Below are 25,860 nucleotides of genomic sequence, written 5' to 3'. Positions count from 1 at the left end.
TCTGCAAACCTGCTACAGTGAAGCTGAAGGCAAGAATGGTGCCAGGAGACAAAATCCTCTCAGGGAAATGTAGGGAGTTTCTGGGCTGTTTGTGCTGTCTGAAATTCTGTCTCAACACTCAAACATACACAGAAACATAAACACACAAACTCAGACATGTACACAAATGCAGTGACTAGGCAAATACGCAAATAATATATACTGGGTTGATTTTTTAATAAAAAATAAAATGATAAATGCTACTGTAGTTGTTAAATATTCAGAAAAATCAATAACAAATTATTGCACTCAAATATGGAAATTACATATACATAAGCTATATGAAAATAATAAATATACAAAACCACACTGATGCAGGATTATTACCATTATACATTTAAGCTCACCACTGAAATGAAAATGTAAATTAAAAATTATAAAATAGTCCTAAAACTCACAAAACCAGACTTTAACAAACAACTTACATATTTTACTTAAACATCTCTATTTATCATTAAAATATAAAATTAATGCACAATTTTAATGTAAACTTATCAAAAGACAGAACAAGTCATATTTTGTATTTCAGAACAGGCTATGTCAGTTCTAAATACAAATGATTAATTGAAAATTGACAAGAATATTTTTCTGAAAGAGACTGTCATCATAAAAGAATGTGTTATAAATCTACAAATATAAAATAATGTAAATGAAAGGCATAGTACAAAAATTTTAAAGTAGCATAAATGGAATGTCAGTATAATGTGACTAACTTAATTATTGAAGAGTAATAGACCTTTCATAAAAACAGACTGTGAGTCCAGAATTGTCATTTGACAAATATTGTGACTTCACAGATAAATTCCAAAGAAATTTCAGTTATAACACATAGTGTATTTATAAGATACATGTCAATTTCCTGTTTTCTCCCTCTTCCCATGTCCATCCTGTTTGTTTTACTGAATGAGGATTGATCATCTTACCCAGGGTCCTCCTTCTTGCTTAGCTTCTTAGGGGTATAGATTTTAGTATGTTCATCCTATATTATATTATATGTCTAATATCCACTTATAAGTGAGTATAGACTATGTGTGTCTTTCTGCTTCTGGGATACATCACTCAGAAAGATCTTTTCTAGTTCCTAGCACTTGCCTGCAAATTTCATGATTGTTTATAATTGCTGGGTAGTATTCCATTGTGTAAATGTACCACAATTTCTGCATCCATTCCTCAGTTGAAGAAAATTTGGGTTGTTTCCAGATTCTGCCTAATATAAATAAAGCTGCTATAAACATGATTAAGCACATTCTACCCCAGCAGGGTATTAAAGCAGATGCTGAGACTCGTAGCCAAACTTTGGGCAGAGTGGAGGGAATCTGATGAAAGAAGGTGGAGATAGAAAGACCAGGTGGGGACAGGAGCTCTACAAGGAAAGCAACAAAAACCAAAAAATCTGGGCCCGGGTGGCTTTTCTGAGTCTGATACTCTAACCAAAGTCCATGCATAGGAGATAACCTTGAACCCCTGCACAGATGTAGACATTTCAGTCTCCAGTGAGTACAGGAACAGGGGCTGTCTCTGACATGAACTCAGTGGCTGGTTTTTTATCACCTCCCCCTGAGGGGGTAGCAGCCTTACCACGCCACCAAGGAAGACAATATAGCCAGTCCTGATGAGACCTGATAAGCTAGGGTCAGAGGGAAGGGGAGGAGGATCACTCCTATCAGTAGACTTGGGGTGGGGCATGGGAGGAAAACAGGGAAGAAGGATAAGATTGGGAGGGGATGAGGAAGGGGCTACAGCTGGTATATAAAATGAATAAATTGTAATTAATAAAAAGTAAATTAAAAAATAAACAATAAAAAACTCCTTAATGGATGATGCATACAGTAAAGGTTGTGCAGAAAGGGGAACACTCTTCCATTGCTGGTGGGAATGTAACCTTGTACAACCGCATTGGAAATAACACTGGCACTTTCTTAGATTATTAGGAACAGTGCTTCCTCAAGATCCAGCTATACCACTCCTAGGCATATATCCAAAAGATGACTCACCATTCAATAAGGATAATTGTTCAACCATGTTCATAGCAACTTCATTTATAATAGCCAGAATCTGGAAACAACCCAGATGTCCCTCAAGGTAGGAATGGATACAGAAATTGTGGTACATTTACACAATGGAATACCACTTAGCAATTAAAATCAAGGAAATAATGAAGAAATAAATTATTTCTTAAGCAAGATTAAGGTTAACATGAAATTCAAGATCATTCTATTTAGACAAATAAATTGAGATAGTGTTCAAAATGTTTTTCTGCAGTTTCTTTTTTTTTTTTTTTAATGATTTAAAAATGTAGTTTAAAGTAACAGGACAGGAGCCTACCAGGAGCCTCTGAAAGACTCTGCCTAACAGTGTATCAAAGCAGATATTAAGACCCATAACCAAACCTCCCAGAGAATGCAGGGAATAAAAAAAAAGGGGGGGGGCAGTTAATACAACCTATAGATTACAGGAGTTCCACAAGGACCAAATATATCTGGGCACAGGGGTCTTTTATGAGACTGTTTCTCCAAACAAGGACCATGTATGGATGCAACCTAGAGCCCCTGCTCACATGTAGTCCTTGGTAACTCAGTATCCAAGCAGGTACCCTAATAAGGGAAACAGGGACTGTTTCTGACATGAACTCGATGGCGGGCTCTTTGACCTCCCCCCAACACACACACCGGGAGGAGCAGCCTTGCTAGGACACAGAGGAACACTTTGCAGCCAGTCCTGAAGACACCTGATAAAGCAGTATCAGATGTAAGGGGAGGAGGTTCTCCCTTATCAGTGGACTTGGAAAGGGGCAGGGAGGAGATAAGGGTGGAAGGGTGGGGTTGGGAGGAAAAAAGGGAGTGGGATACAGCAGGGATACAAAGTTAACAAACTGTAACTAATATTAAAACATAAAAATTAAAAAAATATAGTTTATTATAAATCAGGAAAAACTTTCTTAATATTTGAGAGGGGTCTTTAAGATTTTATTTTTGATGTCACCAATGAGAATTCATGTTGGTGATACTAAACTATGTCTTTTCATTTGGATATATTGATGTATATGAAAACATCCATCCTTCATAAGCAGTTTTCAAATGACAGTTTCTTTCTTGCTTGAAAGATTGTACTAAACATTGTGCTCATAGTGGCCTGACCTCTAACCATTGCATCAGCCATTGTGGTACTTGTTCTGCTTCTATCCTACGACTGCATTGAGTATTAACAGCAAATGAGACCACATGTGAGCATGCATTGGAGAACGAATCCCAGTAATTTCAGCAAAAGCTTCCTAGCTTCCCTCATATATATATGCATATATATTTAGTTTACTGTGTTGAATCCATATAATGTTTAGAAAAACAAAATAAAAAATATTTTAGACCAAAGCATTTTACTAATGTGAGCATTTTGATAAATAAAGGCTGATTTTCAAATTTTCCTTTAATAAGTTTTTAGCTCTGTCCTAGAGTGCGTTACCTATATTGTCAATATAGGTTCTCAACATGGATATTTCTAAAATATGTTTCCCTATCATCACTTTCAGAGGAAAAATATAGTATTAAATAATTTGTCATGAAACTCCAATCATGTTTTACCTAAAATGAGAGAGCATCTTATTCTTGTTGATTTTGTTGTTGCTGTTGTTTGTTTGCTTGTTTTTTTATTTGCTATTGTCCACTAATCCAAAAGTATTTACCAAATATTAGACCATCCTGTGCAAAATCAAAAATAATGCAGAAAAATGCAGTAATTATCATTTTAGATCAAGCAACTCAGAATATACTAATTTATGTGTTGACTCACAGAATACTCTATATTGAAAAAGATCATAGAGAAATATGGGACTGAAATGAATAAGCAAAGAGAATATTCATTTTCTATCTAAAGAAGAGCTAAATATTCCCTTTAATTTTTATTGCACTGGCATGTAGACGTTACAGATATTTGTGTTTTCTTCAACATAAAAGCATTAATAACTACTTCATACAATGATAAAAATAAGAATATCGAGTATCTTAGTATACTTATGTGTTTAGAAATTCCATGTATTTATTCAAATTTGGCCAATTTAAATAAACAATTCTAAAGACAATATGATAAAATGAGAGGGGCATGCATGTTTGTACTGTCATACATGAAGGATAAATTGTCAGCCTTTACTAACTTCCTTTGCTCAATTTGAGATTTATTAAAGGTGTATAGGGTGTTAGTGCCCTCAGGTTCAAATGAGAGCTATCAACTTCTTTAAAATCCTTGGGAATGTTAAACAATATAATAACTATACTGCCCTTGACAGAGCAAATATATGTATAGTAAATAATAGTTTATTTTCTTTTCCTAATTTTATTGGACCCCACGATGAATAATAAAGTCAATATTTCATATTAAGCTTATGTTACTAAATTTTTACGAGAACCTAGAATCAATCAATATAATTATATACTGTAATTTTGTAATTAAAATACTTTGTATGCTTAAAAACAATGATGGGTTTCCAACAGTCTGATGAAGGTGACCTATTTGTAAATATCCTGTTTTTTATCCTAGATAATAGAATCTTAATTCAGGTATGCAAAAAATCTCCCTTAGTCAAATCTTAGAGACTGCATCAATCTAAATGTGTTATTTTTAATGAGTGTTAATTAATTTTCATATCTTTAAAAAGTTATTATTATTTACTACAATTTATTTATGTTCTATCCCAGCTGTGGCCTTCTCCCTCATCTCCTCCCAGTCCTACCTCCCTCTCTCTTTCTTCCCTATGTCCCTCCGCTAGTTCACTGATAGTGCAGGTTCTCCTTCCTTAATATCTGAACCTAGACTATTAAGTCTCATCAATACTATCTGGATTCCCTTTCTCTGTGGCCTAGTAAGGCCACTTATAAACAGGGGCTGGTGTTCAAAGAGCAGGCAACCTAGTTCATGCCAGTGACTGTCCCTTATCCCTATACTAGGGCACCCACATGGAAACTGAGCTGCCCACAGTCTATATCTGAGCATGGGGTCTAGATGCTCTCTGTGAATGGTCCTGTGTTGATTCATCAGTCTCTGCAGGACTCCCTGCACCTATAATTTTTGGCTCTGTTGGTCTCCTTGTGGAGCTTCTGTCCCCTCCAGGTTTTATTGGCTTCACTTTCTTCCATAACATTCCCTGCACTCTGCCTAAAGTTTAACTATGCTCATAGCCAAATTTTGGGCAGAGTACACAGTGTTAATTTCTTATTTGTAATACGACAAACATCTATTTGATGTTAACCACCTTTTCCTAAGTCAATTAATGTGTTGTATTTTCAAAAATCACCAGTTATAAAAATGAAACAACTTCTGTATCCATTCCTCCACTGAGGGACATCTAGGCTGTTTCCAGATTCTGGTTATTACACATAGAGCTGTGGCAAAGCCCATAGTCAGTCTCCAAGTTGGTTCTCTAGTAAGGGGAGCAGGCAGGGGCTGTCTCTGGCATGAACTCAGTGGCAGGCTCTCTGATCACCCCTCCCTGGAGGGTGCAGCCATGCCAGGACACAGAGGATGACAATGCAACCAGCCCTGATGAGATATGATAGGCTAGTGTCAGATAGCAGTGGAGGAGGTCCTCCCCTATCCGTGGGCTAGAAACGGGGCATAGTGGGAGGTGATGGAGGGAGAGTGGAATTGGGAGGAGACAAGGGAGGGGGCCACAGCCAGGTTACAAGTATTATAAACCATAATTAATAATAATTAAAAAGAATCATCAATCTTATAGAGAATAAAAACATTCTCTTATTAAGGCATCTGTTTTAAATTTAACATATAAAAAATTATATTTTCCCGAGTTTTTATGGTTATCAAACTATTTGAGATACTTAGAACAAGGTCTGAGATATAAGGGTGTATTCTCAATTTGAAAAGAATTTCCACAAGTATTTAATTATTCAAGTCTTTTAGAAATATATGTTTAATTTTTCTTACACTAAGCAAGTCATGAGTTACAAAGGACAGTCACATATTACAAACACAGACTGTACTTTTGAAAGTATTTCAGCATTCAAAGTCTGCTAGAACATGAAAAAAAAAAAGATTGCAGAAAGAATAAGATGTGATTATTACATATGGAAACCAAGCAGCTGTCTTCTCCAAATGAAATTTTGTTATGGTTTGTGTACAATAAAAGCACAAATTGATGGATGCTTTCATGGAGAATGTGAAGCACAGAAATATTAAGCAAAACCAAATCACAGTTTTGACATTATGCCATAATTAGCTGACAGCCTTATGTACTTCTCAAACATGTCATTTTCTTTTTTTCCTATTCTGACATGCATATAAGCTACGTTGATTCCAGTAGAAATAGAAATTGAATCACTTTTTTACTGTCTAATTTTATATGGTTTTTGTCACTTTTCATTCTCATGTGTATATTATTATCTTTACAAGAAATAATATTCTAAAAATTTAGGATTAAAACTAATAGAATGCATCATCAAAAAATTAGGAATAGTGCTATCTCAAAATCAAGCTACACCACTCTTGGGCATATATCAGAAAATTACTCAACTACACAAGGGCATTTGCGCAAATATGTTCATAGCAACTTTATATATAATAGTCAGAATCTGGAAACAATCTAGATGTCCCTCAACTGAGGAATGGATAAAGAAATTGTGGTACATTTACATAATGGACTACAATTCAGCAAATAAAAACAAAGAAATTTTAAAATTTTCAGGCAAATGGATGGAACTAGCAAAGATCATCCAGAGGTAGAAAGACACAGTTGGTATACACTCAATTATAAGTGGATATCAGCCATACATTATAGGATAAACATACTAAAATATGTAATCCTAAGAAAGCTAAACAACAAGAAAGACCGTAGGGAAGATGCTTAACCCTCACTGAGAGGGGCAAACATGATAGACATCAGATGTAGGAGAAGACAGAACAGGACAGGAGCCTTCTAGAGAGGGCCTTTGAATGATTCTATCCATCGGGGTATCAAAGGAGATTCTGAGACGCTTAGCCAAACTTTGGGCAGAGTACAGGGAATCTTATGGAAGAAGGGGGAGATAGAAAGACCTGGGGGAGACAGGGGCTCCACAAGGAGAGCAGCAGAGCCAAAATCTAGGCCCAGGGCTTTCTGCAGATACTGGTGAATCAACCATAGACCCCTTCCTTAGGTATAGCTCAGGGACAGCTAAGTCTCCATCAGGGTTCTCTAGTAAGGGGACCACAAGCAACCACTGGCATGAACTTAGTTTCCTGCTCTTTGTTCATCTCCCCCTGGCAAGGTGGCCTTACTAGGTCACAGAGAAGGAGAATCCAGGAAGCCCCAGTGAGACTTCATAGGCTAGAGTCAGATAGTAGGGAAGGAGGACTTCCCTATCAGTGGACTAGGGGAGGGACATGGGGGTGTGAAGGGAGTTGGGTGAGACTGTGAGGAAATGAGGGAGAGTGCACAGCCAGGATTCAAAGTGAATAAATTTTAAGAAATATTATTGTTATTATAAATGAAAAAAGAAGAAATGACATGAAGTGTTTGGCGAGATGAGTAAGTAGATAAGAGCATTGCAAGCTCTTGCAAGAACCTGCATTTAGGTCTCAGAACCCACATGGTTATTAATAATGTTTCTTAGTTATAGCCTCAGAGGTCTAACACCCTTTTATGCCCCCCAGAGGCAGCAGGTACACATGTGGTGCATACACGTAAACACATAGGCAAAACATTCCTATGCATAAGTTAATAGCTTGTTTAGTACCAAATGGTCAGCCCTGAAAACATACTTACAAATAACGTTGTGTGGAAAGACCAAATTATATTTAGAAATATATGTATATATATATATATATATATATATATATATATATATATATATGTTAAATAACAATTAGTGAAAAAGTCATGATTTTAAGGAGTGCAGCATAGAATTTGTTGGGGAAGGATTAGGATTGAAACTTTGTAATTATAATCTCAATTAAAAAAATCAATCTTTACATGACTCCTGGGTTTAAATTAATGAGAGCAATTCAACACATTTTGTTTAATTTTGCAATCACTTACTGAAATTGTTTTATGGTGACAAGTAAGCATATGTGAACCACTGGTCCATAAGCACCATATGAAAATATGATCAATTAGCACCATATGAAAATAATCTATTTCCTGTGGTATTTAAAGGGGGAATGCCATGATCAACAGATTCTTTTTTTGTTTGTTTGTTTGTTTTTGTTTTTTGTTATTATTATTATTATTATTAATTACACTTTATTCATTTTGTATCCCCCCATAAGCCCCGCCCTCCTCCCCCTCCCACTCCCACACTACCTCCCCTTTCTGCATGCATGCTCCTCCCCACATCCACTGATAGGGGAGGTCCTCCCCTCCTTCCTTCTGATCTTAGTCTATTAGATCACATCAGGAGTGACTGTATTGTCATCTTCTGTAGCCTGGTAAGGCTGCTCCCCCCTCAGGGGGAGGTGATCAAAGAGCAGGCCAATCAGATTATGTCAGAGGCAGTCCCTCTTCACATTACTATGTAACCCACTTGGACTCTGAACTGCCATGGGCTACAACTGTGCAGGGGTTCTAGGTTATCTCCATGAATAGTCCTTGGTTGGAGTATGAGTCTTTGGGAAGTTCCCTGTGTTCAAATTTTCTTGTTCTGTTGCTCTCCTTGTGGAGTTTCTGTCCTCTCCAGCTCTTGCTATTTCCCACTTCTTACATAAAATTCCATTCACTCTGCCTGCCAGTTGGCCATCAGGCTCAGCATCTGTTTTGATAGTCTGCAGGGCAGAGACTTTCAGATGCCCTCTGTGGCAGGTTCCTAGGTTGTTTCCTGTTTTCTTCTTCTGGCTTTCAGAGGCCCTCTGTAGCAGGTTCTTAGGTTGTTTCCTGTTTTCTTCTTCTTCTTTTTTTAAGGTTTCTTTTTTATTTTTTTTTGTTTTTGATATTTATTTTTATTATTACTATTATTATTATTTTATCAGTTACATTTTATTAACTCTGTATCCCAGACGTGTCCCGATCCCTCATTCCCTCCCAGTCCCTCCCTCCCTCCCTCATCTCCACCGTGCCCCTTTCCAAGTCCACTGATAGGGGGGACCTCCTCCCCATTCATCTGATCCTGCTTTATCAAGTATCTTCAGGACTGACTGCAAAGCCCTCCTCTGTGGCCTAACAGGACTGCTCCTCCCTTCGGGGGTGGGGAGACCAAAGAGCCAGTCATTGAGTTCCTGTTAGAAATAGTCCTTGTTCCCCTCACTTTGGGAAACCAATTGGTTACTGAGCTACCACAGGCTACATCTGAGTGGAGGTTCTAGGTTATATCCATACATGGTCCTTGGTTGAATGTCAGGTTTCTTTTTTAAATTTATATTATTAGTTACATTTTATTAACTCTGTATCCCAGCTGTATCCTGCTCCCTCATGCCCTCCCAACCTCACCCTCCCTCCCTCATCTCCTTCCTGCCCCTTTCCAAGTCCACTGATAGGGGAGGACCTCCTCCCCTTTCACCTGACCCTGTTTTATCAGGTATCTTCAGGCTGGCTGCAAAGTTCTCTGTGGCCTAGATTCTAAATGAACCAGGTATATGCCATCATGCATTAGAACTGTTGAAAAGAATAGAAAAAAAGTACACCTCTCTCATCCTCTGGTTGACCATACTTTATTCATTGTGTGGTTATCATAGTTTCATGGTTACTCTACTGCCTTACAGCATTTCCGACAATAAATAAAAAAATAATAAATAAATAAATAAATAAATAAATAAATACATAAGCACAGATGGCAGATCTGTAACAAACCTCAAAAGCTTTTTAAATTAATTAATTATTTTGTATTTTTCACAATTTATTCACTTTGTATCCTGGCTGTAGTATTCCCCCCCATTCCTCCTATCCTCCCAGTCCCACCCACCCTCCATCTTTTCTCCCCATGCTTCCCCCACCCCATAGTTCACTGATAGAAGAGAACCTCCTCACCTTCTATCTGACCCTAGCTTATCAAGCTTCATCAGGGCTGGCTGCATCATCTTTTTCTGTTGCCTGGCAAGGCTGCCTTCCCCCAGGAGAGCTGATCAAAGAGCAGGCCACTGAGTTCATGTCAGAGACAACCCTTGATCCCCTTACGAGGAGACCCACTTGGAAACTGAGCAGCATATGGGCTTCAAATGAGCAAGGAGTCTACATCCTCTTCATGCATGTTCCTTGGTTGGAGTATCTGTCTCTGCAGGGCCCCCTGGGTCCAGGTTTTTGGCTTTGTTGGTCTCCTTGTCGAGCTCCTGTCCCCTCCAGGTCTTTCTGTCTTTCCTTTCTTCTATAAGATTCCCCGCAATCTGTTCAAAGTTTAGCTATGACTCTCAGCACCTCCTTTAATAACCTGATGGATACAGTCTTTAAGAAATCCCCTGTCTGATTGCATGCGGGTTGATACCCCAGGTCCCGCCTCTGAGAAAAAGGTATCGGCCGGGTCTGATGCTCTTTGGGTGGATGACACCTAAATGAACATCAGTACAAATTCCCAATTTATTTCTAATATCAGAGATCAGACCTCTACTCTTGCCTCATGCATCTAAAACAAAAAGGGGGAACTGTAGAGAGCTGCGGAATGCTGTGCCTTAAAGATGGAGCTGGTTTCCGCCTTCCACCTTCCCGATGGTGAGTGCTCTCTGTCACGAACAACTCCACATTTGGCTAAGGCTGAGGATCTGGCTTGCTTCCATGTATGTGGACCTATCTGCATTGCCCACGTGGCACGTTGGGGTTGGCTACCCAGAGGCTATATAAGCTGTGGGCTGGCTTTCCCCAGGGCCAGATGATTGTTCAAGGTTCCTGAATAAACTGCATTGAAAAAAAAAAAAAAAAAAGAAATCCCCTGTCAAAGGCTCCTGTCCTGTTCCTTGTCTTCTCCTATTTCTGATGTCTATCCTGTATACCCTTCTTAGTGAGGTTTCAGCCTCTTCCCTAAGGTTATCCTTGTTGTTTAGCTTCTTCAACATCTTGACACTTAAAAATCTTATTGTGATGTATCTTTGATTTATATAATATTATCTTACAAAAATACTATAAGAATAAAAAAAACTTTCATGGGAAGAATCCTCTCAATATGGATTAAATACTCTTAAATTTTTCATAGTTGATTTAGGCATTTATTTAAAATACATAGAGACTGAATTTTGTCATAGAATATTACATTATTATTTGTGTGAAATTTTGAAGTATGGGTGGCTTGTGTTCAATTCACCTTTGCATTTTGCTCTCATAATTTATCTTCTTCAAAACAGTGAAGGTTATTGAAGAAACCTAGTAAGGGAAACACGGACGGTCTCTGACATGAACTCAGTGGCTGCCTCTTTGATCACGTCGACCTGAGGTAGGAGCAGCCTTGCCAGGCCACAGAAGAGGACAATGCAACCAGTCCTGATAAGCTAGGGTCAGATGGAAGAGGAAGAGGTCCTCCCTATCAGCTGACTTTGAGAGCAGCATGGGAGGAGATGAAGGAGGGAAGGTGGGATTGCGTAGGAATGTGGGAGGGGGCTACAGCTTGGATACAAAGTGAATAAACTATAATTAATATTAAAAAGATAAAAATTTAATTAAAAAAAAACAGTGAAGGTGCACAGCCGGGTGGCTGCTCTCTTTTCATCTGATAAAAGTTGGGCAAAAAGTACTTCAGAAACAAACAGCATTAAGAAATAAACAGCCGTAAGAGTGTCTTCGGAAAAGATGTACAATTACTGTTGTATGTAAAGGCTGTAGATAAAATACAGACATGCTGGCTTAACACCAGTCAACATTTGCACCACGTTATGTTTGTACAGCTTTTTTATGTTTGTACAGCTTTGAAAAAAAACATGTAAATGTTTCCCCAAATACTCTGAAGGAGAACAAGTGATCCTATGATTATTTACAGTTATCCCCAGGAAAAGCCAAAACAGTTCTAACAGAATTTCTCAAACACTACAAGACTCCCTAAAGAACAATTAAATAAATAAAGTAATTGGACCTAGCTTAACATAAGTTAACAATGACTCCACTGACCGAATGAAAAATAACCCAGTTTTAATTTTGTAGCCACTCAAAAACAATAAAAAATGAAGATGTTTGAACATTTGTTTCATGTTTAGTTGAGAATTTCTGCTATTCTTTCTATAGATTAATTCTCAGAAGTGCAATTCTTGAACACTTGAGTGCACTTTGAATTTAGTTAGGCAATTCAAGCAGTGCTGTTTGAAAGTAATGTGTATTGAAGTCACCTGTAAATGTTGTTAAATTGATGTGGTTCTGAGTCTCTGATTCTGCATTTATAATAAGTTCCATGAAGGATGCTCATAGTTCACTCTATATTTGAGGTTCTTTGTCACTAAAGGGCTTATTCTTTAAAAAAAAAAATCATTCATTATTCTCCTGGGTGATGCTATGATTATAGGAAACATTTAAGTTTTATGCTTTGCAATAGATAGCAGCTATATATTAATCAAGCAATGTACACAGGATTGATTCATTTTATCAGTATTCTGCATAAAGGAATGCAGAGAAAATTTATACTCAAATGACTGCCATTCTACCTCTTAACTTCTAATCCTTCATCACCAAGAACACTGCTATCAAAAACAAGTAACAAGAATTTTATTTCAATTTATCCTATTATATTTATCATTATTCTTATTGAAGCATAACATTTTCATAATTTTAGTAAATAACTACCTTGTAAACAATTAAAATGAGAAAATATTTATTAAACTTCAGATCTTTCATTTTACATATCAGAGAAATGGAAAAGTTTGAAATAAAGAGGAAGTATGAGTGAATAACATTGTCTTAACTGTAAAAATGGTGTCCCTTTTCTACTTTGCTGTCTTCTATGTTAATCATGCCCAGTGCAAATACTTCAAAAAATATTAGTTTTTCTCTTTTTATTCTTTCCTCACAACAAAATTCTTCTTCTTTATTTCTTATTTTTATTTGCCAAAAACATTACAGAGATGCACTATTATTTTTTCATTATATATTATACTATAACAAAATGGCTAACAAAATTATTATGTAATATATTCCATAGCTGGAAATCAATACACTCTAGCATTGTAATCGTTATCAAGACAGATTTTTAAATTGAACGGGCTATATTAGAAATTTAAACAGTGATGAGGTTTAGATATCATTGTCCAAGGTAACAGCAAGTACCAGTACTGCACTGATGAACAGCATGGAAGCAAAAAACACAAAACACGCAGGGAAAATGATGCACGTTGACGGATTTTGTATAGCGGATTTTCTCTAAAGAAAAAAATAGTTCAATCAGCAGCATTATCTATCATAAAATATCCTATTAAAGGCTTTAAATAGAGTAGCCAGATTTTATACTTAAGTCAATAGCATGATTCCCTAAGGAACACTGGGAAAGAAAAACTTTGACTTATTTCTTTTCATGTTTTTACTATTGACAGTATTTTAAAGTCAATTTATTTTTTTCAAATGATTATATTTTGGTAAATATTCTGGCTTCCCTGACACATTATAATACTTTTACCTTTTTATATTAAAATTATTTTAATATATATGAGCCTTCAGTGTGTTGATGTTCTAATTATTCTGAATATTTTAGGAGGTACATGAGAGAAAATGAGAAGAAAAGGTGCAGAGAAAATTCCTTTAATGTAGTTATTATGAATCTCATGTTTCCCTAAAAACAGAATATAATAGTTTCATTCTGTAACAGGCAAAACATATGAAGCAAATGGACAGAGAACAAAAACCAGATTAAGTTCAATTACAACAGCTACAATCTAAAATTTGCCAGAAATTAATCAGAACTTACTGCCTAAGTAAAGATAGTGAATATGCTTAACCTATTTAATAATTTCACTTACTTCAACCCAATTGTTAACCCTATCCAATGAAGAGTCCGAAAGGAATCTACAGGTAACATTTAGAGGGAAAAAAATAATTCAAACAGAAAAGGCCATGATCTTTAAATTCAAGAGCTATTCCATGATCAGAAATTTGGAACATTGATTCCAGTTCAACCCCCTAAAGGGAATGCTTGAACAGAACTTTCACATAAACGAAGCCCATACAATCCTCAGAGAAAAAGCAGTCAGGAATGAGCAGAGCTTTGAACACATTGTTCAAAATACCAAATGGTTTTAGATATTTGTTAATTATCTGTTTTTCCTTACAAATTTTAATGGATTTATGTATTTAGTTTCCATATCTGTAAAAAATGGCACTGATAGTGGGACAGTGAATTCACTGAGCCTTAAGTTGAAGGCTCAGCAGAATATTCAGGAAATGCTGCTTCCATTAGCCTATAAATACACACTTGTCTTGTGATTATTTTCTCTATTTAATTATGGTCATCAGTGTATTAAGCTTTCATAACAGATTTTTGTTAGATCATTGGAAAAAATTATCCCTAATTTTATTTTATTTTATGCATTAAATTTTAATTTATTTATATTCTGCATTAAATTGTCTTATTTGCCAGACACATTTTTATTGAATGATAAACAAGCCTACATTGTCTTTAGAGGATGCAATTTCACTTAATCTGTTCATTGGTAATAATTTCTATTTAGAGCCTTTGGAAAATTTTTGTGTAAGATAAAGTGACAAATGTAAATAGTAACACCCCAGTGTCATCGGAACAGAGGAACGGGCCTTCTCAGAAGTGACTTAATCCCATGAAGGTTTTAAACACTATTTAGAAATCACTGATCACCAGCAACACCAATCAAAACAAAAACAAAAACAATAAAAGCAAAACAATACTCAACACAAATGTAACATTCATATTGTAAAAGTAATGAAATAATTAAGTAAAAAAATCAACAAAATTTGAAAAACATATTAACAATTGAATATATGGAGCTACATATGCTTCTGTTTTCCCTACCTGTAAACTTTATTTTATAGGTAGAAATTATTATAGCTCCTTTACCTTGCTGATTAACAAGTAGTGAAGTCTTATATACGCCTTAAATTATTCAATTTTGTGAATATTTAGAAACAACGTTGCTTTCAAATTTTAGACTTCATTATACTTATAATACTTGGCATTACAAGACAAATTAGACACATGTTGCACAAATTTGTAATTGTTGAGATATTCTATTTTTCTTATATCTATACTAACATAATGGCAGAAACTTAAATATCATATGTTGATATTGAAATTTATACTGCATTAAAGGAATCTCCAAACACGTTTCAAAAGTATCATCATGACTTCCATATTTATGTTGTTTCTTCCCTAACTATAAAATAAATAGCAAAATCATAGAGATTGGTAAAAATGATTTTAATGTGTTCAGTTAGTTTAAAGTGGAGACAGAAGGGACTTAGGACATATTTGTTGTCTCTATCTGCTGTTTTGTGAATACCCACCTACGAAGGTGGGAATGAGGTTGCATCCACTTGCAGTAGCCTGTTCTTTGTGCCCATCACCTTCATGCTGCCCTTTTAGTGTCATGACATGACACAGTAGACTGGCATCTTCTCAATATGGGAGGGCTCTATCACTTCCCAACCTGCTCATACTTTACATATCTGCCTTTTGCTAGAACACCAAATCTCTTTGTAAAATTCACCAGTTTCAAGTTTTGTTTAGTTGTCATTGTTTTGGTTTTGGTTGTTGGTTTTTTGTGACAGGGTTTACACTGTGTAGCCCTGGCCGTCATCAACTCACACTCACAGGGATCTGCCTGCCTCTGCCTCCTGAGTGCTGGGATTAAAGCTGTGCACCACCACACCTGGCTCAATTTCAGTTGTTTTTATTTTTTATGTTTTCTTTATTTCAGGATGAGAACTTGAATATCCTCTGCAAATTACAGAGCTACCATTTTGTTGTTGTTGTTGGTTTTTTTTTTTTAGAAAACTAGACAATCTTAGTGTTAGTCTCCTGGTATAATTCCATATTGTTATTTAATGAACAAACAGTTTAACAAAAGCCTGCCTTATATCCAAAAGCTATTATAGGAACAGAGAGAACAGGTAACACACACAGTAAAGGTCAACAAACAAATCAAATATTTTTGAATAAGTATAAAGCTTATGAACAAGGCAAAATATGATAAGAATATGGCACAGAATAATAGGTTTGCTGTATTCTCAGTAAATTAAAAGGTACTGTAAGTATAAAATACATTAATAACAGTCACACATGATGTTCAAAATAAAGCTAATACATTTTTGTTTTTGGTTTTTTGTTTTCTTTTTTAATTATTTATTACAATTTACTCACTTAGTATCCAGTCTGTAGCTCTCCCCATTCCCATCATCTCCTCCAAGCCCCACCCTCCGTCCCTCTTCACTCCCTATGCCCTTTCCCTACACCCCTGATAGGGAAGAACTCGTTTCCTTCTATTTGACCCTAGCCTATCAGGTCTCACTAAGGCTGGAAGCATCATCTTCCTCTGTGGCCTGGCAAGACTCCACCCCCAAGTGGGCTGTGATCAAAGAGCATGACACTGAGTTCATGTCAGAAACAACCCCCGATCCCCTTACTAGGATACCCACTTGGAAACTGAGAAGCCTATGGGCTTCATATGAGCAGAGGGGCCAGGTCCTCTTCATGTATAGTCCTTGGTTGAAGTATTTGCCTTGGCAGGTCCCCCTGGGCCCAGGTTTTTTAGATTTGTTGATCTCCTTGTAAAGCTCCTGTACCCTACAAGTCTTCCTATCTTTCTCTTCTTCCATAGGATTTCCTACACTCAAAGTTTGGCTATATGCCTCAGCATCTGCCTCAATATCCTGATGGGTAGAGTAATTTGGGATTTATAAACCACAGCAAATTTAGGTTTTAAAGTAAGTGACAAGTTTTTGATTCATACTGAAAGAAAGATCTTATATTGGATCACTTTTTTCAAATATACTGCATGAAGGATGAACCACAGAATTACTATGATAAATTTTGGAGACATTCATATCTTTGACAACTTGCTATAAGTATCCCTCTACAAGGTGAAGACAGAGTTTCTTATGGTATATATTTTCAAGTCATTATCTGCCTGAATTCCTGACAGATTGGTTTGGGTGGCCAATAACAGAGAAAGCTGATGCTATAGTGCTGAGCACAGTGAAAAATTAGTCTTCAACAGTGAGAATATCAGCTCAGCTACATTTTCTGAATTTATGTAAAAACTGACAAGAAAGCACATGATCTTCCCACATATTCCTTATCAAAATTTTACAACCAGTCTCATAATAGAACCAGAAAACCTACTTTCTTTTTTAAAAAAAATAATTTTTATTTTTTTATATTAATCACAGTTTATTTACTTTGTGATAAACCACTTTCTGTTGGCAACATCCTTTGGAATATGCACAACTTGTTGAAAATATTAATCTGACTATATAGAAAGATTTGAAAGATTGAAAAAAAACATTTTATGATAATATCATATTTTATTTCTTTCTTATTATCTTCTTAAACAAACTTTAGGATTATTCACACTGCTGAATAATAACCACAATGCTAACCCATGTTTAACCATGCTTAATAATAGGTTTCTTAACCTCAATAACCTAAGAAATAAGTGAGTCTTAATCTTTTTTTAATATTCATGATCGGTTTTTATATTTTTCACCTTCCCCAAATCAAAGGTCAAGTACACACTACCAAAATAGCAGTTTTTAAAGCTATAATAGAATTTTACCACTTACTCCAGGAAATCGTATTTTATTCTGTTACCAGAAGTGATGAGTCTCACCTCCATTGAAGCTATTTATTTTTTAAACATGATTTACTGTATCAATTTGTATGATAGAATGTCATAACAATGCATACATTTCATGTATATTTGACTTCTATGCAGGTTTTGGAAGACACTAAGTAGTGCCCTTATCTTTCTCATAACTGTGAATATTATGGAAGATATTAAGCCATCACTTCATCAAAATTTTTGATGATGAAGACAGTCTATAGTGGTAATATGGATTAAATGACCTTCTGGACTGAATATGCAGTCTTATTCACAGGCAAACACAAGCACAAATATTTTCAAAGGCTCCTACCTCCCAGAGTAGCAGATAGCAAGAAATGAGTCCCATATTTCTTGATAAGATTTTCTGTGATTTGTTGAAGAGTGGGTCGGCGTCCCAAAAGTCTTATGTTGCGGAAGAATTCAGGGGCAAGAGGCAGAGGAGAGCCAAGGAAGTTTCTTCTCTCAACTGCGAGGTTATTTACCTTCCAACGGCCAAACTCCCTGAAAAGCAAATTTACTTTTATTCACAGCTGTACAATCTAAGTTTTTTTTTTTTTTTTTTCAATAGAAGGACTTTTTAAGCAAAGTAAACGGGAATAGAACAAAGCCATGCATGTGAAATAGGACCCAGTATGTAAAGAAAATAGAAAAAGTGAAGCATGGAAAACATTCTTGGTATACAATTTTCATTTCAGCACTCCAGGGGCTGAAGCAGGAGGATCTTTAGTTCAAGCCAACCTAGGATACAAAGTGAGAGCCTGTCTCAAAACAAAACCAAAAGTACAAAAGAGGTAACTGAGCAGGACAAAGTTGGGCCCAGTTGGGGGCAGTCTCTGGGTGAGTGGCACCCATCCCTTGGAACAGGGTGGACTATTGAGCTCCACATGGCCCTCGGGTAAAGAGCGGGGTAAAGAGCAGCCTAGATTTATGTCCTGAACCGGTCGTGCTTTCATTTGAAAATTCACTTGAGAGCTTAGTTGAGGTCGCTCATTACTGTGACTACAGTGTGCAGTAACATGCCAGGAGTTTTACGTAGAAGCCAAATCTATAAGTCAGTTAACTGAAATTTTTACTAAAACCCAACTAAGAGTGACAATATGCTTCCAAAATTGAAGACCTTTAAATGACATAAATTCCCAAGGGCATGCATATTCATAAACATTACTTCCTTGTGAAGAAAATGAATAGTTATTAAAAATGAGAAAAATAAAAACTGAGATAATTTATGTGAGAACATTAGTAAAAAAAAATAATAAAACTGATAAAATCACTCCCAAGGTACCTTTTCCATTCATTTTAGAAAATAAAAATTTAACATTTGAGGTATATTCAGAATTGTAGAAGTTTTAAGTCATCAAAATGAAAAACTCTATTTCTGATCATTTCAGGTTCATCTTTATAAAATTAATTGTATGTGACATATTCAAAATTTCAAAATCTACTTAGATAAATTTTCAAGATGTATAAATTTATAGACAAATTTTTCAAATGACAGAAATGCCAGGTAAAGACATTACACATCCTACATGAAAAATATTGACATTTAGCTTCAGTTAAGTCCATATTAAGCTTTAGAAAAATCCTATTTCAAACTAGATAAAATGATATTCAAAGTATTTTAAAATACAGGATGGGGGTGTATATCTTCAAAAATGCTTAGAGTATGTAGGCAAAAATGTGTGACTTAGATATACCCATCAAGAATAACTATGCTGTCATACTGATCATCTTCTAGGATTTTACTATCTAAATAAATAAAGAGAATTCTATTGAACAGTATTCAAATAGCATGTTCTTAGAAATGCACTACCCACTTGAGCTAACAGCCAATGGTACTGTGCAGCTGTCCTGTTTTTTAATTAATTGCCAGGGATGGCATCTCTGGAAAGGCGGTATGTAAAGCAATACTCAAAGGAGAAAGGGCTGCCTGATAAAGAGAAGTAGGGCAAGGTTTACACAGATTAATGAGGGACATTGCAGATACTTGGAAGACTGAGAGGTCAGACCGTGGCATTCCTAACTGCACATATTTTGCAAACGTGACACACTTTGGGAATTAAAAATCCCTAATTTTGGAAAGCTAATTGTAAGGTCATATTCACTAAGGAATAAAGAGAAGACTTTGTCCCGAACATGAATTACTTACTCCTTCTCTATTAGATCATTTAAAGGGCTTTAAACACTTTTGCCTCAGCAAGTGCTCTTAAGCTCAGCAGTTATTAAAGACACTTGGAAATTCTATATCATAGTTACTGGTTAATTGGGTGAAATAATATTATATACTTTAAAATAAAAAAAACTTAGTGTTACATGTTGATTATAAGCACAGTTGGGTTTCATTATGCAATTTTATATAGGTGAATAATTTAATCAAGTATCTTCATCTCTGTTTAGCCTCTTTTGGTTCCAGTCTGTCCTACTTGCATTTCACATCTCAAATACTCCTTTTCTACTTTCATGCTTCTGTTTTCCTTTAATCCTTAATTCTGCATGTATTTCCTTTAACATGGTGCATTTTTCTGAAAATGGCATAATTCTGTTCTTCTTTATTGCAGAATAATAAAGGAAAAATGCTAATGCTGCTGCTCAAGAAACCACACTGTGAAGAAAAACTGCTGTCTACATAATTTCGTATATTTTCCTCAAGATCCATTCAATGTGGTGTCCTTCATTAAACACACAGCCTCTAACAATTGAATTTATTATAATACTTTAAACACACACACAGTCTTTTTAACCTGTCTAAGCTTGAGTTGATATTAACATTTTATCTTATAAATTCCTCTTGTGCAAAAATTTGCTTGAATATTTTCATATTACAACACATAGTACATTGGAATGTTTAGAAATATGCATTTAAATCATTTAAAATGAGACAATTTTAAATGAAATATTTATCTTGTTACTGTCAATACAGCAAAAAAGATGTAGCAATAAATTTCTGAAATTTTTGTTCATCAATAATATGAAAATATACTCATTAAAGTATATTTATACAAATTAGTTTCCTACCAATTAAAACCTTCTAGTTATAAAAAATTAAATCCTGATTTTGTGACGACTGGACCTGAAGATACTAAAATTAGGTAAAATATACCAGATACAGAAAGGCCATAAGCACAGAATCTGACTCATGAGAGAAATTTAAAAATCTGACTGCATATAGAGAAAGGAACTCCAGCAAAAGAGGTGGGAAACACAAGTGAAGTTTTGGAGAAGTTTGAGCAATAGTTACTACTAAGAGAAGTACAAGCCATTTAATAAAATACGATGACATAATAATAATATAAAATGTCTATTCTGTATTATATGTCTTATTTAGACTTAGTCATACATAGAATGAAAACATCACATAATAGCCAATAACCATAAGTTTGTCTTTTGGTTATCATCCAAAAACTATATTTAATTTAAGCAATGTAAATATATAGCCACAGGGAGTCGAGGATTATACTGAGATATAACCTAAATGAGAAAAACGAAAGAAAAAGTCTTTAATATAGCTTTACCTGTATGAAATATAAGCATGTAGTTATATTTTTTTACAACTTAACTTGCTTCATGACTGTTGCTTGATATGACTTGTCCTCATCTAACTCATGTTTTGTGATTTGTCTTCCCTTATATTTATGTATCTCATAAACTAATATGAACAGCCTAAGACTGTAAATAGCTTTTAAATATTGTGCTTCAGCCTTCCACGGTTTTGATTACCTCAGTTTACCAAATCTGATAAGCTCACAGTCTCAATTAACTGTTTTATCATTTTTTATAGAGAAAACACCTCTTTATTCTTGAACATCATTTTCTTTTCAATGTCACTTACCAAGAAGAATGCACTGTAGATACCACCAATCATAGATTAATTAAGTTTCCAAGTGATTTACAAGGAATTACTTTCATAAATGTCAGAGCTTCGATTAAGGCACTACAATTTCTTCACTCCCCATATTTTCTCATGGAGATTCAGATAAAATATAAAACAAGTGTATATCCAATATTTTTGTTTGTGCAGAAAAAAATATAAATTGACAGTATCTACTTGGATTCTTATTTCTACTTAGGAATATTATTTGCACTGTACTGATATATAACATCTTGTACTCTCTGCAATGCTTTTCTGACATCTCAGATAAAAGCTTCTGGAACAATACTGAGAAGAGGTGATAAACAACATTCTAAGAGGAAATTGGGTTTGGTGACTACAACCTATTCAGAGAAAAATGTTGACACCCACTCTTTCTTTCATGGGCCTGGGATCAGCTGGATTCTGCTGCTGTTCCCTAAAGCAACTGCTGCTTTATTTGCCCGATGACATGCTAAAATATTACATCAATATTGTTCACTGTCCCGATACAGTAATGGACACAGATCATCACTTTACATCCTATGAAACATATCTTTGCAGATTCCAGGAACAAACAATATACAAGGTTTTGAAATAAACATGGTCATGTAAAGTCATTATGATTATGGATTTATTGTTTGGACTTTTGGCTTGCTCTCTAGAAATATTTTCAGTACCATGACATATATATTTTTACACTAGGAAAACTTCAGGAAACAAATTAGAAGTTAATATCTGTATATGAATTGGAACTTGAAGTTTTAATTTCTCTTTCATGCAAAAAAAAAAGATTCATCTCAGTTTTCTCAAAGTAAAGCAAGATAGTGCTCTACTGAAAGCATGTAAAAATATATACTAGGTTTGATTACCATATCGAGAACATTTTATCCAAAGCAATCTTGATTCGACCCAGATGTTGCATGCTTGGAATAAATAAAAATGGCCTGAAAGCTCACTCAGTCCTCCATTCCCATTTAGAGCCAACACACTGCATAAACATATTCTCGTTATAACTGTGGTGATTCTTTAAATGAAAGAATCACACTATTAGAATTCAATGTATTAGCCAGGAATGATGGCACGTGCCTTTAACCCAAGCACATAGGAGACAGAGGCAGGTGGATCACAGAATTTGAGGACAACCTGGTCAAAGTGAGTACAGGAGAGCCAAGGCTACACAGACAACCCCTACCCAGAAAAAAAAAAATAAAAGACATGTCTCAGCCTGTTTAGAAGTACAATAATTCTATAGATTGAAAAAAGGAACCATAACCAGACCAAATAAAACATTACTTTGATATGACTTTTCTGGTTCTATGAAATAGTAAGGGGAGAAGAGACAGTCTCTGACATAAAGTCAGTTGCCTGCTTCTTGTTCACTTCTCCCTGGTGGATCAACCTAGCCAGCCCACAGAGGAAGAGGGGTCAGGCAGTCCTGATGAGACCTAATAGGCTAGGGGTCAGACAACAGGGGAGGGGACTTTCCCTATCTGAAAACTACGGATGAGGGACAGAGGAGGAAGAGGGAAAGAGGCAGGGGGCTACAACTGAGATACAAAGCAAATAAAATTAAAATTAAAATAGTTATTGATAATAATAGTAATAAATTAAAAGAATAAACTTCTAATAGTTTGTTAGTATCATGTGTTTTGCTTGCTAAAAATTCTGATTTGCAAGTATCTATAGTTTGCACCTACATACATTTATTTACCTACAATGTTAATTTGGGTTTTTTCCTACTCATTTTACTAAAAGGTTGAAGAACAAGAACTACACTATCAAAATGCATGGAAGTTATGGTCACATAATTTCTATATGGCCATTGTCCTCCCTGTCATGTTCATATTTAAATTCTATGCCAAGAAGTAAATGTTCTCAATGCAATTAATATCACCACAGGTTTTGATTCCTATAAGTAGAGAATTAGTCATTGTAAATGCTGAAAAATTTGAACACAACATCATAGGAAAAGTTGTCTAAATTTTTGAAAGATCAAGATAATGCAGTTGCTCAAACCAGTTATCCTTTACTAATTTGTACCAAATGAATGTATTTCTATTACCAAAGGCTGTTAATTGCATCGGTTTTTACACTACTACACGTGTTGGCTTATAATATTAATCTTATCAATAGTCATTAAACTTAGAGACATTATATTAAATCAAAATATTGTATTGAAGTAGTAGTAGGAACAAATTCAACAAGAGTGCCATAAAGTGACCTGGCAAATGTTAGGAGCAATAACCTTGTAATTACAGCTGTAAAAACATACCAACCTTAAATAATGCCTGCAATGACTGATATTTCTCATAACTTTATTATGTGTAAATGTTTCATATATAATTAGCTTGCTTTTGCCATTCTCATTACACAATGTTCTGATTTTAGAAATGACATTATTTTTCATCTGCCTGGTAACAGTTAAAATTAAAAAAAAAATTCTTATGCTGGATGACCTGAACTATGAACAAATAATCAAAATAAAATGAAATAAAAGACTCATTCAACAAATGGACCATGGACCATGGACCTGACTGAACATGAACAGGGAGTTCTCAAAAGGAGAAATGTATATATATATATATATATATATATATATATATATATATATATTTACTATATATATACTAATTTTCCCTAACAATGAGGTAAATACAAATCAAAACACCTGGAGATTTCATTCTACCCTAGCCAAAATGTCAAAGACCAACAAACCAAACTACAACAAACAATGGAGTGGACACGAGGGAAAGGGAACCTTCATTCACTGTTTGTGAGATTGCAAACTGGTGAAGCCAGTTTAAAAATCAGTGTGTTGGTTTTTCAAGCTAAATCACCTCTCTATGGTACTCTTTGACATGTGCCTGAAGTATTCAGTGTCCTATTCCATAGATACTTACTCAGCCATATTTATTGCAGCTGTAGTTACAATAACTAGAAAATAAAAAATAACGTAAATATCCATCATTGAACAACTGATAATAAAAATGTGCTAAATACACACTAGAACACTGTGTGCTAAATACACACCAGACACTGAACAGAGCTATTCTGAGTAGGTAGCAGAGCAGAAGATGCACTGTCTTCCACTATTCTTCCCCCAAGCACAGGAAACTCACTACACACCAGAGGTTTGGGAGTTCCTTTTGAACACAGCTAGAAATTTATTAGAAAGTACCTATGAAATTTTCATCTTAGAAGAGAATCACAATCCCTCAGTGATTTTATAAAATGTTACTTTTTCCAGTTTCAACATTAGAAATTAATGACTACTCTATTTTAAATAACCTGCCTAATTCAGAGTAGATGAGTGAAGTAAGTAACATGATTACAATGAACAGTAAAACAATAAGCATTGATTACAGCAGCAGGCATTTGTGTATCATTGAACCAAAAAGACAATTTTGAGTTGTTGAGAACATTTTTAAATATTGTATTGTTTAAGGCTAGTCATGTCCTTTTCTTTTTTAAAATTTGCTAAATGTATAGAGCTGTGAAATGACTGACATCAATCTAATTTTTATAATTGTTTAAAAATAATTTGCTCTGATTTAAGAGAATGTCATTCTGATTATAAGGAAAATACCAGCAAATTTAATCATCACAATCAATGCCATATTAGTACCATAAACAGAAGAGTAGTAGTTCATACTCATTTCAGTACTGCAGTAATACAAGACAGCAGTGATCAATTATCCTTTTAATCATGTTATGAAGAACATGTTGGGTGCATGTGAATACACACACGTACACACACACACTCAGGATCTTTTTAATCTTAAGTTTGAAACTTATTTTTTTCCTTGTGCCAGGAGTTTTTTTGTTTGTTTGTTTGTTTTAAATTTTATTTTTTTTCTTATTAGTTACATTTTATTAACTCTGTATCCCAGCTGTATCCCGCTCATTCATTCCCTCCCAATCCCACCATTTCTCCCTCATCTCCTCCCTGCCCCTTTCCAAGTCCACTGACAGGGGAGGACCTCCTCCACATTCATCTGATCCTGTTTTATCAGGTATCTTCAGGACTGGCTGCAAAGTCCTCGTCTGTGGCCTAACAGGACTGTTCCTCCCTTAGATGCCATCTATCGTGAGTTTTAAACTTTTCTTTATTATTTATTACAATTTGTTCACTTTTTATCCTGTCTGTAGGACACTCCCTCATCTCCTCAGGGACCCTCCCTCTCTTTTTCTGACCCCATACTCTTCTCCTAGTCCACTGCTAGGGGAGGTCCTCCTCCCCTACTCTCTGACCCTAGCCTATCAGGTCTCATCAGGTCTGCCTGGAACCTCTTTCATTGTGGCCTAATTAG

General features: G+C 35.3%; 1 protein-coding gene across 5 annotated transcripts in view; it reads right to left on the bottom strand.

Annotated features, from left to right (window-relative positions):
- Positions 1-25,860, bottom strand: part of Brinp3 (BMP/retinoic acid inducible neural specific 3) — a 493,646-nt gene that overhangs the window by 251,819 nt on the left and 215,967 nt on the right. For all 5 annotated transcript variants that reach the window (XM_060364418.1, XM_060364421.1, XM_060364419.1 and 2 more), the window contains one exon: positions 18,014-18,204. In XM_060364418.1, coding sequence (XP_060220401.1) covers positions 18,014-18,204 — 191 coding nt within the window. The remainder of the gene's footprint in view (positions 1-18,013; positions 18,205-25,860) is intronic.

Source organism: Meriones unguiculatus, chromosome 11 (assembly GCF_030254825.1).
Source record: "Meriones unguiculatus strain TT.TT164.6M chromosome 11, Bangor_MerUng_6.1, whole genome shotgun sequence".
In the NCBI taxonomy this organism is placed as follows: Eukaryota; Metazoa; Chordata; class Mammalia; order Rodentia; family Muridae; genus Meriones; species Meriones unguiculatus.
This window is presented reverse-complemented; position numbering and strand designations above follow the sequence as displayed.